Source organism: Pan paniscus, chromosome 12 (assembly GCF_029289425.2).
Source record: "Pan paniscus chromosome 12, NHGRI_mPanPan1-v2.0_pri, whole genome shotgun sequence".
Lineage (NCBI taxonomy): Eukaryota > Metazoa > Chordata > Mammalia > Primates > Hominidae > Pan > Pan paniscus.
Window position 1 is genome coordinate 108,760,946 of NC_073261.2, and position 17,185 is coordinate 108,778,130.

Below are 17,185 nucleotides of genomic sequence, written 5' to 3' on the forward strand. Positions count from 1 at the left end.
CCCATCTAACCTGAATACTTCCCAATCCACCTATACCCAGAATCCAGCTACTAAAAAGAGAGTCTATGGCACAGCAGGGATACCCAGAAGTCTCTTCCATCTCTATTGCCTGTGTCTTTGGCATACACGTTATTAGATATCTTGAATATCATTCTTCTTGTATTAGCATTAGCTTTAAGTTTTTGAAGGCAAATCAAGTTAGTACATAGTCTTAAAAGTCTTTAAGTAGAACAATGTAAATACATAGCAGTTTTGGTTTTAAAAAACACAAAAGGTCAATATAGCTATGGCTAATGCATAATTTAAATACCACTGTAGCTAAAGTTGGTTTCTGTGAGTTCAAGTCAGCAAATTTTTTCTTAAATTAAACATTGGGCTGTTTATAGATTTTAATTATGATATAATTTTATTTAGGAAATCGTCTTTTACTTTAGAAGGAGAATTACAAAATAATGGTTTGTGGTATTTAAAAGTTTCTTTCCTCCTGCTTTCTTTTCCTAACAGTTTAAAAAAAGTTCTTTGATGATATAAATTACAAATTAGGCTTAATAATTTTATTATCCTGCTATATTTTCCTTTCTCCTGAGCTCAGATGGAAAAAAAATTACATGTCATTCTTCTTTATACTTCTCTTGGGAATAGAGGTAAAATGACGGATTGTAAGGATACAGAAATAATCAGTAGGAACATAATAAGGGAACTACATAGTAAGACCTACAATACCAGTTATTTTATATTTTTAAACACTACATTTAAAAAAATGGGATTATTCTCATAACACTTAACTCATCACTCACCTGTTATACCTATTTGTTACAGAGCACTAGATTGTGCATCTTAAGATACAAATATTTCCATGAACAAAACCCAGCACAACGCTGAGAGGCATGGAAATATGAATGGCTTATCCCAATGATCACGTGACTTAGCAACAGTAATAGCATTGAGCATGTGCACAAAGAATACTGAAAACTAAAAAACAGAAAAAAGAGTGAAAGAAACAATGGCATAATACAAGAAAATAATAACTCCTATATTTATTTAAAAAGATAGTCAAACATAAATGTGAATCTCTTAATCTAGAGTAACAGTTTACTGAGATTCAAGCTGTGGTACTACATTATTCTATTCTTGCTTATAATATTAAGTGTCACAAGTCAGCTTTTTAGTGCCATCTGAAATGCCGATTATTTTAGTCACTGAATAGCTTATTATGCCTGAAATTATATTTTAAATTCGATTTTTAATCATATAGCCATATTATATTCATATTTATACAGCACATAAAGTATGAAAAAGACTTTATGAATAGCAAATAAATATGACAATTTCAGCTTACCTTTGGGAGATAATCACAACCAAGAAGTATTGCTAATCCAACCAGAGCATCTCTATCCAAACCTAGTTTACTCTTGATAGATGACATTGTGTAACAGTCAACATGTGGGTCCTAAAGAAAGAACAGATTTAGTTTAATCCTCAAAAAGTACATATTTATACATTAAACCACATTACAAAAATAATTTGTCAATGTTATCTTTAAATGTTTAATTATTCCAGGCTGGGCATGGTGGCTCATGCCTGTAATCCCAGCACTCTGAGAGGCCAAGGTGGGTGTATCACTTGAGGTCAGGAGTTTGAGACCAGCCTGGCCAACATGGTGAAACCCCATCTCTACTAAAAATACAAAAAAATTAGCCAGGCGTGGTGGCATGTGCCTGTAGTCCCAGTTACTTGGGAGGCTGAGGCACAAGAATTACTTGAAGCCAGGAGGAGGAGGTTGCAGTGAGCCGAGATCACACCACTGCATTTCAGACTGGGCGACACAGTGAGACTACGTCTCAAAAAAAGAAAAAAAGTTTAATTATTCCAAAAACTTTATATAAGAAAATTATCCTGATCAGCAGAATCTTTATAGAATCTGACATTTCAATATATGAAAATAAAGTTGTAGTTTCAAAAATGGCTTAAAAATAACTATGCTAGCCAATTTTTTCCATTTTATTGCTTTCTGGTGTCTAAAAAATGTAGATTTCCATCTTACAAAATAAAACACTGTAACATATATATATATATATATATATATATATATATATATATATATAAAATAGAAAGTAAACATTCCCCGTAACTGCACTGCCTGAGCTATCATTAATAGCTTGGTGCATATTCTTCCAAAAAACCATCTCCTTTGATACATATATATGAATATTTATTGTTAATTACGTTTTTTAAGTAAAAGTAGGATTATATAAAAATACTATTTTGAGAAATTTTCCACCATTAATATGTCTGGGTATCTTTTATGTCAATAATAGCCTTTTCAATGACCGCACTGTATTACATCATATGGACTCTGAAACAGTGTTTCTCAATGGGGGTGCTAATATTAGCATTTCGGGAGGGATAGCAGATATGTCTGGCAGAAGGTTTAGTTTGGTTGGCACCAAGCCATCACATATCTATAGTCTCCTATGCCCAAGCCTGAACTGTTGCAACCAAAATGTCTCCCGGCAGTATCTCTCCAACTGGGAACCAGTAAGTGTGAAGGATTTAACCATGTCCCTATCAATGGGCACTCGGGCTGCTTGCCAAATTTTTGTAATTATTAACAATGCTACATTGAACATCTTTATATCTCTCTCTTTGCATATTTGGAGGTATTTCTGAGGATGAAACACTAAACTGGAAATTCACGATCAAAGCAACACATTTTCATATGCAATTCGTGATGTATTTTTGAAAATGATTTAGAATCAAACCATGTGAAACAAACAAGTCAAGTTCTTATGAGATAAATCCACATTTTGAAGAGAATGAACTATGTGGCAATGATTTTTAATAACAGTAAGCATTTTAATTAGCAATTGCTACGTGCAAGGCATTACAGTAAGCATTTTATATCTACTATTTCATTTAATCAGCCCTTTAAAAAAGGTAGTTCGTAAACAAATGCTGAAAAAGAGAAAGAAAATAAACACCTTTGTATTCATAGTGAAATTCCTGTAAACAGTCCGGGCCCCATAAAGGAAAGTATCTCCATCATTGGTGAGGCAGCCATCGACATGACCACCAGCATTGAGATAAGCACACATGGCTTCAGCTTCCCCAGCAGCCTGAACCCAGGGGATTCCTAAGCATTCGAGCATATGGAGGCACTGAAAACAAAAAGCAGGTGCAAGATGTTAAAGAATGTTTTCGCTGCTCATTTATTTACTATTACACCTATTTCTGTATTACAAATATTAATAGTAGCTATTTTGGTGTTTTAAAAATTACGATATTTAAGAAACACTTGGAAATTTGAACAATGACTGAATATTTGAGGGCTTTAAGGAATGAACTGCCAAACTTTTACGTGTGCTAATAAAAATTATATTGTGGTTATGTTTCTTTTTATTTTTTAGGAATCATCTTTTAGAAAAGATGAAATACAGGGAATGATACAATATTATGTCTACGATTTGCTTCAAAATGATGTGTGGATAGGGGAATAGATGAAACAAGATGAGCCAAGATAATGGTTTAAGATTAGTGATGGGTTACTTTTGTGTTGATTTAAATTTTCTGTAATAAAAAATTAAGATTTTAATGTTAATTACAAAGTAATCCATATTCACATTTCATTGCTATTATAGTCAGATTCTGAAAATATCTTTAAATAATAATTAATCATATTAAGATTTACATCTAGAAGACTTCAATAATTTTTCTCACATGATGGTCAACCCAATATGCGTACTTCCAAAGAAGAATCTATCATACAGTTTTGGCTTGAATTTTAATGTTTGCATTTTTTTCTCATCTTGCCTTCCCTGTACAATGAAACTCTCGTATTGTGGGAAACTGTGGAGAAGTCAGCTGTCAGTGTCCTCCTAGGAAATCAAATGTTTGTGCAGAATGATTACATCATTTTGCTGATGCACAAATAATTTGCTGTGAGTTTCCTTTGGTTTATGAATTTAACCCCGCTGGGTAGCTTGTAGTCTGGCCTTATAGCCTAGTTCATTCTTTCTTGTAATACGCCATTCTTTTTTGTCATGTATCATTCTCTATCAGGGACTACTGAGTATGGTGGGGAGAAAAGGCTACTTACTTGTAGTTTCTAGAGACTGACAGAATAAATATCATTTCTTGCTTTGATTAATCACTTCCACGCCACATTACATAATAACTACCACTGTCAGATGTTGCCCAAGGCAGACAAGGTTCAAAAAGTCAAAGTACTATGTTGAAAAATATCACTTTTCAGGACGCTGGCCCTGTGATTTTAGAGAGACAGTTTTGTGACAGTGTTGCTTCGACCTTACCCCTAGGTAAAAAATAGCCTTTCAAAATACAGTTATTTCAACTTCTTGTACTATTTGCCACTTCAAATTTTTTCAAAGAACCAGCACAGAATTTCCTATAAGGCTGTTGCAATTTTTCCCACTCTATGTCTCTACCATGTGGGGTGGAAGTGGTATTGGAGGACGACTAATTTGTGCTTTTCATGCGAATACCTAAAAGATAGCAGTGGATTAGGAGGAAGCAGGGCCTAGTAACTGAAGAGTACAGAAATATAAAAATGACTAACAGGCAATACTGAACTGACACAAAATGCCTAAGAACACCATAATTACTGCAGCAATAAAGAAACAGGAATGGAGCAATTTTCTTAAGAAGAGATGGACATCTCTTTTTTTGTTTTATGCTGGTTCTTTAACACTCTAAGATTGAGGACCATGAATATTTCCAGGAATTGATTATACAAGAAGTAATTAGAACTTAGCACAGATATTTTCTTCAACTGCTGATAGTCATTAGGGTGGAATATTCACTAATTGAAAACTATTTTTAAAAGTGAGTAGAAAATAAAATTTCAGAAGAGGAGAAAAATGGCATAATCTTTTAACTAAAATTAAAAAGAAAAACAAATTCAAAGCAAATATGATAAAAGCTTATATCCTTAATACATAAAGAACTTGCACAAAAGAAAAATTAAAACCTCAAGAGGTAAGTAGGTAAAGGACATGATAGCCATTACCCAAAGGGAGACTAAAAATAGATGAAATGTTTAACATTACTATTAAAAGACAAATGCATATTAAATATCTTTGTTGTTGCACACTAAATATTACAAAGACAAGCCTCCTAACATCCAATGTTCTTGTGAGTACACCGACACTGCTTCTCTGACATCTGCATTAGCAGAAATTAATCAGCAAGAGCAATAAAATCATTCCAAAACTTTGACCCATCAATCCAACATTGGGTAATTTTATCTAAAATTTCAAATCACAAGAAAACATTATATACACAAAAAATGTTAATCACACTTCCATGTAGAGAAAAACTAAAAAAGTAAATAACATATACAATCAGGGGTATGATTCATAGCTTCATACATGTTGCACAACCACTACAAGTTATGATTTTGATTAGAATGTGACAAAAGGGAAATATGACAACATGAAGCATTAAGTGAAAAGGCTAGGTTAAAAATCATGTGTACTACTACAACTCTTTAAAAATACACACAGTTGAAAACAGACAAAAAAGGCCAGGCACAGTGGCTCACACCTGTAATCCCAGCACTTCGGGAGGCCAAGGCAGGCGGATCACGAAGTCAGGAGATCGAGACCATTCTGGCTAACACGGTGAAACCCTGTCTCTACTAAAAAAAAAACAAAAAAACCTTAGCCGGGTGTGGTGGCGGGCGCCTGTAGTCCCAGCTACTCGGGAGGCTGAGGCAGGAAAATGGTGAGAACCCGGGAGGCGGAGCTTGCAGTGAGCAGAGATCGCGCCACTGCACTCCAGCCTGGGTGACAGAGCGAGACTCCATCTCAAAAAAAAAAAAAAAAACCAACCAAAAAAAGAAAACAGAAAAAAAAAAGCTTCCTATTGTTTTAATTATATACTATAGATGATTTCTTTCTTAAGTTTTATACAAATATAAAATATAGCAATATTAAAGTAACATATAAATAATATGTTATAATGTAACGACAGTTTTTAAAATTACAAGCCCTAAGGGAAGCCAAATACGTATTCTGTATATGAACTATCATGAATTCTGAAAGAGTGAAGTATGAATTAATGAGATCTCATGTATTCTGGGACTTCTTTAAGTCCTGAAGGTGTTATAAAAGGTAATATGATCAAGTTCCTACCATGTACTAGTTGCTTTAGATATACTTTCTCTTATTTTTATCACATCCCTGCTGAGTATTACTGTTGTCATTTCACAAGGTAACATACAAGGTAGAGATAGGTTACAAATTTTGCTCAGTGTCTCAGAGTTTCTACATACCAGTGCCAGGAATGAAACTCAGGTCAATTTCACTCTAAAAAATAAACTCTTTTCTCTATGCACATCCCTGCTAGTCACAATAAAATTAATAAGTATTAAAGATGACAAACTATTAAGAGCAATTCAAATCGGAATTACTGAATCAAATCTGAATGCTCACCTCTCTTAAGACTGATTTAAAATGTGATCTCCCTGTTTTCTGAGACCACGATTTTCCAGAAGACCCATACCGAGTCTGATTCCTCTTGCTTATGACATCAGCTTTCAGCTTTGGTGGTTCCCCTTCCATAACAAATACCAGTTTTACATCCATTTGTGTTAAATATGAGATACGAAAAAATAAGTTCCTGAAATATATAAATTAGTAATATATTAATCATCATACACTGATAATAAAAGTCAAAATAGTATAACACAAAGGCAAGAACATTAGACTAGTATCAAAAACGTTAATGTAATAACATTTTACTTAAGGTTTAATTAGAGTGGAAAACCACTGAATTTTCTTTTTCTTTGACAGAGTCTCACTCTGTCACCCAGGCTGGAGTGCAGTGGCATGATGTTGTCTCAGTGCAGCCTCAATCTCCCGGCTCAAGTGATCTTCCTGCCTCAGTCCCCAAGCAGCTGGGACTACAGGTGTGTGCCACCATGCCCGGCTAATTTTCTGTATTTTTTGTAGAGATGGGGTTTCACCATGTTGCCCAGGCTGGTCTTGAACTCCTGAGCTCAAATAATCCGCCCATCTCAGCCTCGCAAAGTGCTAGGAATACAAGTGTGAGCCACTGTGCCCGGCCAAAACCACTGATTTTTTTTTTTGAGGCGGAGTATCACTCTGTTGCCCAGGCTGGAGTGCAGTGGTGTGATCTCGGCTCACTGCAACCTCCGCCTCCCAGGTTCAAGTGATTTTCCTGCCTCAGCATCCCAAGTAGCTAGGATTACAGGCATCTGCCACCACACCCAGCTAATTTTTTTTTATTTTTAGTAGAGATGGGGTTTCTCCATCTTGGCCAGGCTGGTCTCAAACTCCTGACTTCGTGATCCACCTGCCTCGGCCTCCAAAAGTGCTGGGATTACAGGCGTGAGCCACCGCACGCGGCCAAACCACTGAATATTTTTAAGCAAGAAAGATTTATGATTATTCTAATTGCTATGTGGAAAATAGTTTGGGGTAGGGGAGGCCAAGAGCAAGAAACTAGTGAAGATGGCACTTCAGGAGTATAGATGAGAGATGAGGTTGGCATAGACTGAGGTGGTGCCTCTGGACACTGAGATAAGTTTGTGAACACAAAGTATATTTTGGAGGTAGAACTGGCAAGACTTACTGACGGATTAGATGTGGAGAGAAGTAAAATAGGGAGAAAATGTCTCCCAAATCTCCGGCTTTTAGTATCTGAAGCATCCTAGTGGATATGTTAAGTAGGAGATAGCTATGTGAGTCTGGAGCTCAAAGGGTAAGAGGTACGAATCTGAGTGCTTAATATAAAGATGGTGAATCTAGACATGTTAAATAGATCTTGAAACCTCAAAATGTAAAAGAATAACAACAACAAAAGAAAAAAAAGGTGAAACAAAATCAAGATACCAAGACTGTTTATACATCATACATTTATACTCTAAGAGCTTTTACTATACCTGAGGTGGGGCTTCATGACGCTGCCCATCATTTTTTTGACTGTCTGTGCCTCACACACCCAGAGACTCAGATCAACTGCAATGGTTTTCCCACCAAGATTACGCAAGGGGATGTGTTGCTTAACAGGCTCCAAAATTTGCCACAAGTCATTCACTCCCATTCTGGTGATTATCTGCTGTTATGTGAAACACACTTTACAAAATATTGTTAAAGAAACAGAAGCTCATAACAGAAATTCAAACAATATATTATAAGCCAGTTCAGGATAATTCATAGAGGATATTCCTTATTGTTTTCATCAGTCAGCGTTTCAAAATGAATTAAGAACACCTGAAACGTTAAAATGGCGGTAATTGGCTTTTTCCCAGCTAAAAACAAGAGCTAACAAATGCAGAGATCGGTAGCAAATGCAAGGATGCTGTAAATCATTTTTGTCTACTTGAAAATTCACTCCTTGATTTACATACTTAGAGAATGGGACTAATTCTCTATCATACCCAGGAAAAACAAAAAAGAAAAGCAAGGAAGCATGCAAACAAACTAAAGAAAAATGGGGTTAATAAAGGAAAACTTAGAAAAGTGAGGGAAGAAGAAACAAGAGAGAAAATGAAGTTAGAGGAATACTGATGGACATAACTTTCTTAAAAGGGCGTTGGCTTTTTAAATTGCAAGGTCACATAATGTTCATTGTAGAAAAAGAAAAAAACTTTTAATCACTTATAACTTTTAACCACCACCCAAAGAAAACTAAAGTTAAACCTTTTTCCACGTACATGACATTTTAAAAACAAAATTGGCTTAAACTTTGCTACTATTATCTGGTTTGGTATTTTCTATAGGCCAGCTTTTCCTTATTATACATCTATATTTGGTTTTCTTTCCCTTTGTTATTATTTGGTAAAGACATTAAGTAGCATGTGCAATGAAAATTCAATCTGACGACACAAATACAACCCAGATTATCCTCCAAATAATGACCTCCATTCATTCCAGAAACACAAGGCAGGAGACAATAATATATTAAGTCAAAAGACTATCACCTTTATGCAGAAACCTTCTGAATAAAAAGTACTGTATTGTCCGTACCTTTAACAGAATTCGTTCTAAAGGTAAATTTTCTCAAATTGCACAAGGGTGCAAAGAAAATAAATGCTGGAAGGGTTGCTGTCTGTGACTTACCCTGTTTTTCTGAACCTGAATTTTATAGTGTGGCCAGTGCTGCCATAAGTATTATTCCTTTTTTTTTTTTTTGAGACAGGGTCTCGCTCTGTCACGCTGGCTGGAGTGCAGTGGTGAGATCTCAGCTCAGTGCAACCTCTGCCTCCCAGGTTCAAGTGATCTGCCTGCCTCAGCCTCCCAAAGTGCTGGGATTACAGGCATGAGCCACCACACCCAGTCCTGCCATGAGTATTATTCTGTGTACTCATTTCTATGAAGTGTACAGTGACATCTATGGATGTCACTTTACAGATAAAAATATACAGACTTAAAGGTAAAGAAAGTATTTGGTAGTAACAGTGGCCCAGAATATTGTCTATTTCACATCCTGAAGCCCCACTGGTTGAATGTACCATTGTGGCATTAATTCAGTTACTGTGAAAAGTTGTGGTTAATTCTGGAAAAAGAGTGCGGTACACATATTCTCAAAGTCATTATTATGAAGAGAAATGAGACAAATTATTAACCCATCAGAACACATTAAACCAAAAGTCTGAGAAGAAAGTTATTGACAGTTTTGCTTTCCTTTGTGACTCACGGTGCACACTGGAATAGATTGCTATTGAAGACAATTATGCAATTCCTTTGTTCTAATTTAATTTAAATGTGACCCTGACCCTAGCAGTCAAAATTTTAAATGCAGGTTATCTTCTGGTTTAGCAATATCTCTTCCAGGAACTTAAGATATGTTACGTGGTGTGTATGGATTTATACAACAATATTCACTGTAGCATTGTTTATAATAGTAGACACTGAGAAGAGCTAGGTCTCCATAGAGGACTAATTAAGTAAATTATGGAATATTCAAACTAAATTAGATGATATAGCAAATAAATCAGTAGGATAGAAATACATGTACTAATAAAAAAACTGACCCAACTTTTAAAATGAAAACAGGTATGAATATGTTAGGGATGATTACAGTTCAGGGATGGCAAGAACCACTTTTCAAAACATATCCCTTTGTGTTGTTTCATTTTTAAAATACCATATGCCTGTATTACTTTTCAAATTAGAAAAAAGTTAAAAAATATGTGACCCTATTTATTAGGAGTTGGAGAAATAAACCAGAAATCTTTTTAGATGGTTTGCTTCTTGGCTAAATATTAAGTGACAAATTTAAATAGAATTCATGGGTCAAATTAAAAAGTACTGTTCTGCAAATTTACAAGTACTTGAATATTAAATACTACTTCAGTATAGCTTTTTGAGGGAAGAGAAATTCACATTTTCTGGTTTCCTTCAGATTGCCTAGAACTAGTCCTGTGGAGCTGGCCAGGGCACATATTTTCTCTGGCAACTTCCAGTTCTAAGGTTCAACATTCCTACCCTGTTTCTAATGATTCCTTTTGTAGGTTGACTACACATACACAAATGAATAGTAGTGAAGATTGCCACCTAGTGCAGTGATGTTTATGATGGCACACATAAACACACATTTATATATAGGACTGCGATGTTAACTGTATTCCTTCTGAGGGTTATGGTAAAAAAAATAAATAAATAAAACAGCAATAAGGTAGACTCTTGATTTTATAAACTGCAGTCCTCTAAGTATTTCAAGTATACTAAGATCATTGTGTAAAGCTGTTAATTAAATATATTATTAACGGGGGGCAGCCATGCCTAAAAAAAAAAACAAAGTCCAGCACTGATTCGATGATTGGAAACCCCTAAGCAAGATAAAGAGGGCTTTTAACTAACCCCATAAATAATATCTTTAATATCACATGATTACTACAGTTAGAATTTAGTTTTTATTATTTCATTTCTTTTGTCGGAAACAAACCTGGTTTAAAGAATGATTAACCATGGTTAGTTCTGAAAGAGGAAAATTATGTGAAATGTACATTTTATTAGAAAGAACATCATAATATTTTAAGAACGCAATTAACCCCAAATCTCTGTTTCCATCATCAATTGTTTTCCATTCCTTATCACATGTTCTTTGCACCAGCTGTTCCACGGAAGTGATATTAAGCAGCAATGGTTAAGACTGTAAAAGCATAAAACATTCCAAAAATGGACAGAATGCAACAGCTTCTAAGATATTAAAGTACAACTACACTGAAAGATAGAACAGATGGTTCTTGCATGAGGTCATAATCAACGTGATGAGGTTATTTGAAAATGGCTCAGCATTAAGTAAAATTTAAAAATACTACACTAGCCGGGCATGGTAGCTCATGCCTATAATCCTGGCACTTTGGGAGGTCGAGGCAGGCGGATCACCTGAGGCCAGGAGTTTGAGAACAGCCTGGCAAAATGGTGAGACCCCATTTCTATAAAAATAAATAATAAAAATTAAAAATACTACACCAAGAACTATGTATAATTTCATCTTGCTTTTTAGTTTTTTTACTATGGTAAAATTTTAAATTTTTTTGGTGTGGGATTTGGTGAGTTCCCACTCAAATCTTTTATAATGAATAAGTATATTGATGTCAATCTGTTCATACAATCAACATATATATATCAAAAGAAGTCTAACATCTTCATAATTTTTTAAGAATTAGCTGTCACACAAGTCTACTTACATGAATCAATGATGTAAGAACAACACATAGCAAATAACTTTATAAACGTATTAATGGCTTAAATTTATTTAGCTTACTTATTTGAATCAACAAAGTCAGAACACATAGCAAACCACTTCATAAGCAATGGACTTCAGATAGGAAGCCTAGGATTTGGGTTTTGAATATACCACTGATTAGGTGTATGACCTTGGGAAGACATTTAACCGTTCTACAAAATGACAGGTATTAAACCAGATGCGTTACAAGATTCTAATATCTGTAATCTAGTATTTAATATTTGAATTGCATGACCAACTGGTAGCATGGAATAAAAAAAAAATCACTCTATTTCAGAAAGTATTGCTTGGTATAATAGAAAGAACATAAATTTCCATCTTAAAGGACTTAAGAATCCACTTCCAGTTAAAACAAAAACAAGTCCTTTGATGTAACCATATGGTGCCCATAAATCAATTTAAGTTCCTAAAACTTCCTTAAAAGCTAATAAGCTTTTATTGGTTAATTATAAAACTGAATGAGGTGAGAAAAACACAGAACCTTGTTAATTTCACTAATGAATCAAATTTAAAGAACATAAAGAGGTCAGGGGCTTAACTGATGCAAAAATACACACTTTATTAAAGCAAGTTTTGCAATTTAGTTCAGCTTTAAGAAAAACGTTAGAAAATTTACTTTGGAAAAGCAGAAAATGCTTAAATTTCCCAATTTCCATTTAGATGAGTATATATTCATATAAAGACTGGTAAATGGTGAAAACTATTTCAATGCAAGATTATATTTTAAGGGATTTACCACATAATCTCAGTAACTAATGCTGTTCTTTAAAATTATTTTTTCAATTTTATTTTCATATGAATTTAGCCTAAACGTTGAGGCATAATTCACGTTTATCAATAAATACTTATTAAATGTCTACTATTTAACAGGAAAGCTTTATAGGTGCTGGAGATACAATAATGGAAGATCAAGCCCTGCATTTAAAGACCTTAGTAGGGTAAGTGAGACTGCAGATAAAAAGGGCTTAAGAGGTAAGAAAGCAAGCTATAGTTGTATTTAGGAAAAAAGGTCCCCCACTTAGGAATCAAGGAACGGTTCCTGAAGCAAGTGACATGTAAGTAGGGACCTCCCAACTGTGTTTCCCATTGGTTACAACAAGGCCAGATGTTTTGGTCTATTTTGACTATGTCATATTTTTCATTGATCCATGGCAAGGGCCACAGTAGGAATATAATATATATGTGATTACTTTTAGAAATAAAAAGTGACTTTGATGTAAAGAATTCCATTACCGGAGGCCAGAATTTCAACATCAATTTATTTGGAGGTGGAGTGAGGTGGCAGTCAATGCATTATTTTCCCCACACAGAAGAGAAGATTTTGGAGTATGAAAAGTAGGTTACTTGTTAGGTCAGCATATTCATGGGAAGGGTTGTGTAAAGACTGAAGCGAGAGTGTGGGGTTGAGAAGGGCGCTGAAACCTAAGCCAAGGAAGTTAAGACTTCATTACTTCTGACGTTTATTTAGGGCGTTTACACTCTAGGTTACCGTGGGGGAAAGACTGATTGTAAATAAACAACTACAATACCTTAAAGTAATTACTATAACAGAACTATATCCGAAATACAAGGTTAACACGGAAAAGGGAACACCCAACTGTGCCTATGGGGACCAGGGAGGGCTCTCCCGGGACGGCTTTGAGCGAGGCGTGGGAATTATCCCCATCGCATGCCCGGGGGAAGCACAGCGGGACCCAGCAGCTTCGGCCAAGCGCAAGCGGCCGGAGAACGCGCAGCTTTCCCGAGGCGGGGTGACGCAGGGCCCTCGCGAGTGGAAAACAGGGGCCAGGTCGCGGCCTGGCGGCTCGGTTCGGACTTCCTACTTTATTCAAAGGGAGTCATTGAAGGCGTTTTCGGAGGAGCAGCGAACAAAGAGCTCGTCCGTAAGCCAGATGGTCAAAGGAACCAGTGGGAGGACCCGGGCGGCGCCGTCTCTCCACGTCCCGCGGGACTTACCCGGACAACCCTTCCTCCTTGGCTCTGGAAGAAGCCCCTTCGTCATTTACCAGTTTGGCCTGAATCCTAACTACTGTGCCTCCAAATTTCTGAATTTTCTCAAAAGGAAAAAAAAAAAGGAAAGTCCTCTTTCTTTACCCAAGCAAAGACTAGCACCCCGGGCTCAACCGCCAGGCCCAGGAGCACCAGGAAGCGTTTCGAATCCAGCGCCGGGCCCGCGCGGCCCCGCCTCTTCCGGGAAGTGACTGACCCCTTTCCCCCAGTGGGGCCCGCTCGGCTTTCCCTCGCCGGCTCCCAGCCGGCCTAGCGGACGCATGCGTAGACCCGCTGCCGGGGGCGCTCAGTTATCGTTCCCTTTTACTTAGGCAAATCACTCACCTCCCCCGAGTCCGGTCACTGCGGAGCCGCCCGTGCCTACCAGCTTCCCCCACCCGCTAAGGGGCACTTCCGGCCTCTCAGATTCCGGCGGCGCGAAACCCCGCAACTGCGCAGGCGCGGGCGGAGCCCGAAGGGAGGGAGGGCGGGGCGCAGGCGCGGTTAGTACCGCGGTGGGCGCCGGGGCTCCCGGGATTCTACCTTCTCCTGCGGCCGGCACGCGGTTCCCAGCGGGCCAGCGGCGGTCAGCCGAGGTCGAGACGCCCGCAGGGTGGCCTTAGCGGCCGGTCGTACCACGGCAGCCCCGCCGATCAGGTTCCTTTGGGAGACTTCGACTTGTTGGCGGTAGGGTGAAGGCGCGCGTTGTCGCTTTCCCTTGCTCCAGGGTTCATCCTCCGCCCGCTGCCCCCTTGGCTGGCGACCCCCAGCCACCCGGGAGAGGCAGGGTCAGCTGAGCTGCGGCGGTGTTCATGGTCGTCCTTGCGGGCCCGGGCGGGAGATGTCCGTTCCTCGGGCGGGTCAGGCGGCCGGCGGCACCTTCGCGCGCTCTCCGAGGCGGCACCGGTCTCCTGAGCCGCGGGAAACCTGGCGTCTGCTCCGGGCCGTCCCCTCCTAGGCGGCCGTCCCCTCCCAGGCGGCCGTCCCCAGACTCTCCCAGGCTGTGGCGAATAACTGTAAAGCGGGGAGAGGTCTGGGGAAAGCTGGGGTAGGGAGTGGCTCTTAGCATGAGTCTGATGATATCTCGCAGGCGGCAACTGGTGTGTTTAAAGGGTGTATGCAAAGATCACTGAAATCGGATTTGTCATTAAAGCCCAGTTTTACGAAAATGCAAATTGTATTATCTAGAAAAATTAACATGTGTTCAAAGGTTTACTGATGGCATTTCTCTGCCCTCATTTCTTACGGAAATGAACCGGAGAAGAATCCCAATTGGGAATTGCGGAAAACAGGACTCTAGGGTAGAGAAAGGTTGTAGAACCAATAGGGTTTGAGGTAATACTGTGAAAATTCTTAGAGCAATCATTTGGTGTTTGAGCCCTCAAGACAGAAGTTTTGTGAGCGCTTATTACTCTGCATATGTCACGAGTAGTAGATTAAAAGCCAGTGTTTTAAAGGCAAACTTCTCAGTAATATATATTCAAAGGAAAAAAGAAAAACCCAAATCTCCTGACTTTTATATGGTTGCTGTGTGATCTTTTAACATGTACAATAGTATATACAGTGGCATGCAGTTTGTTCCATGGGTGTGTGGGTAGAGAGGGAACATATTAGAACTTCTATTTAGATTTACTTTATTTCATTTGATTTCACGTGAAACATAGGGTATTAATTTTATGTTGGAACATGTATTTCAAATTTCTTTTGCTTAATGGGTGCAAGTACAAAACGTTTGGAGGCCACTAGTATATTGCCTAAAAGCGTGTATTTATATCACAAAAAGCCAGAATTGTGTGACTCTGAGCAGGTTGGTACCACCTCTTTAAGTTTCAGTTCTTCTTATGCAAGTTGGAAGAAATAATACAGTTATCAGTGCATCCTCTGTATCCGTGGACTCAATCAAGGGACTGAAAATATTTCAGAGGAAAAAAAGTGGATGGTTGCACAGACATTTTTTTGTTCTTGTCATTATTCCCTAAACAGTACAGTATAACAACTATTCACATAGCATTTGCATTGTGTTAGGTTATATAAGTAATCTAGAGATAACTTTTAAGTATGTGGGGAGGTTATATGCAAATATGACACCATTTCATATAAGGGACTTGAGCATCTGTGGATTTTGGTATCTGAGTGAGAGAGAGGGGCTGTCATTTTGGAACCAATTCTTAGGGATTGACTGTACCTAGCTGACAGGATTCTTAAATATGTGGAGACAGAGAAGAAGAGAAAGTTATGTAGTTATATATCGACATCTGTCTGCAATCCGTATAAACCAGTTAGTATTGAGCCTGGCAAAAAGTACACAGGTCATGTTAAAGGTATTACAGTGAAAAACAAGTTTTATTCCCCAAAGGTTTATTTTACTGAGTGTATTTTGCTGAATCTGTAGAATTTTATGTAAAACCTACCTAAATCTTGACTGTCATTTTTAGACCAAAGTTAGGAAAAATAATTAAAGCTGTACTTGGCTTACTTTTAGGAATTAGTAAGTAACTCAAAATTTTACCATGATAGCTTGCATTATATTTAAGACACAATTAAATGCCATAGTTCTTTATACACAACGATAAGTCCAGCTGACTGAGGGTCAAGCGTAGTTGCTTAGGTTAATGTTAGCATTTTTGATTCACTATTTAAAAAAGTTAACATCTTTTCTCTCTGAGCATGCTTTTCTTGGTCACCAAATCCAACTACTTCCAGTAGCTTTCTTAGCTCCACCCACAAATCTTTCTCCATTGCAGAGTATACTTTACTACTGACTGGCCTCTATCTCAAAATACCTTAGGAGCACTTGAAACTCAGTGTTTTCTTTCTTTCTTTTTTTTCCTCTTTTTTTTTTTTTTTTTTTTTTGTTTGAGACAGAGTTTTACTCTTGTCGCCGAGGTTGGAGTGCAGTGGTGCAATCCTGCCTCCCGGGTTCAAGCGATTCTCCTGCCTCAGCCTCCGGAGTAGCTGGGATTACAGGCATGCACCACCACACCTGGCTAATTTTGTATTTTTAGTAGAGATGGGGTTTCACCACGTTGGGCTGGCTGGTCTTGAGCGCCTTACCTCAAGTGATCCATCCATCTCGGCCTCCCAAAGTGCTGGGATGACAAGGCGTGAGCTACTGAGCCCAGCCCAAACTCAGTGTTTTCAAATAAAATAAATTTCGTTCTCCCTACTTGCCAAACCTGTTCCATGAACTTATAATGGCATTTAGTATTAAGTGTGAAGATGAAACACAAAATGAAGTTTTATAAAGCACACCCAAAGTTTTGATTGACTTTAATAGTAACATTAGAGAATCTTTTTTTTTTTTTTGAGACAGCTGTTCACTCTTGTTGTCCAGGCTGGAGGGCAGTGACACGATTTCGGCTCACTGCAACCTCTGCCTCTCAGGTTCAAGTGATTCTCCTGCCTCACCCTCCTGAGTAGCTGGGATTACTGGCATGCGCCACCAAGCCCAGCTAAT

The 17,185-nt window shown here is 37.9% G+C and overlaps 2 protein-coding genes across 12 annotated transcripts in view; one reads left to right on the forward strand and one right to left on the reverse strand.

The window, feature by feature from the left end:
• The window catches only part of GEN1 (GEN1 Holliday junction 5' flap endonuclease), a 30,758-nt gene extending 16,575 nt beyond the window's left edge, over positions 1–14,183 (reverse strand). Inside the window, exons 1-5 of one of the 5 annotated variants that reach the window (XM_003826990.5) lie at positions 14,074–14,183; positions 7,925–8,100; positions 6,453–6,639; positions 2,982–3,158; positions 1,340–1,450 (exon numbers count right to left, since the gene is read on the reverse strand). In XM_003826990.5, the coding sequence (XP_003827038.2) occupies positions 1,340–1,450; positions 2,982–3,158; positions 6,453–6,639; positions 7,925–8,085 (636 nt within the window). In that variant the 5' untranslated portion in view covers positions 8,086–8,100; positions 14,074–14,183. Of the gene's footprint in view, positions 1–1,339; positions 1,451–2,981; positions 3,159–6,452; positions 6,640–7,924; positions 8,118–13,695 lie in introns of all 5 variants that reach the window. The other 4 variants (XM_008952340.5, XM_063594658.1, XM_003826991.6 and 1 more) reach the window with 4 other exon arrangements.
• Positions 1–17,185, forward strand: part of SMC6 (structural maintenance of chromosomes 6) — a 132,210-nt gene that overhangs the window by 31,999 nt on the left and 83,026 nt on the right. For 2 of the 7 annotated variants that reach the window (XM_055108227.2, XM_055108225.2), the window contains one exon: positions 12,610–12,677. The exons of 1 other annotated variant lie outside the window; for it this stretch is intronic. The gene's annotated coding sequence lies outside the window, so the exon portion shown is untranslated. Of the gene's footprint in view, positions 1–12,609; positions 12,678–14,185; positions 14,416–14,575; positions 14,829–17,185 lie in introns of those variants that run through there. 4 more of the 7 variants (XR_010109222.1, XM_055108221.2, XM_008952337.4 and 1 more) reach the window with 3 other exon arrangements.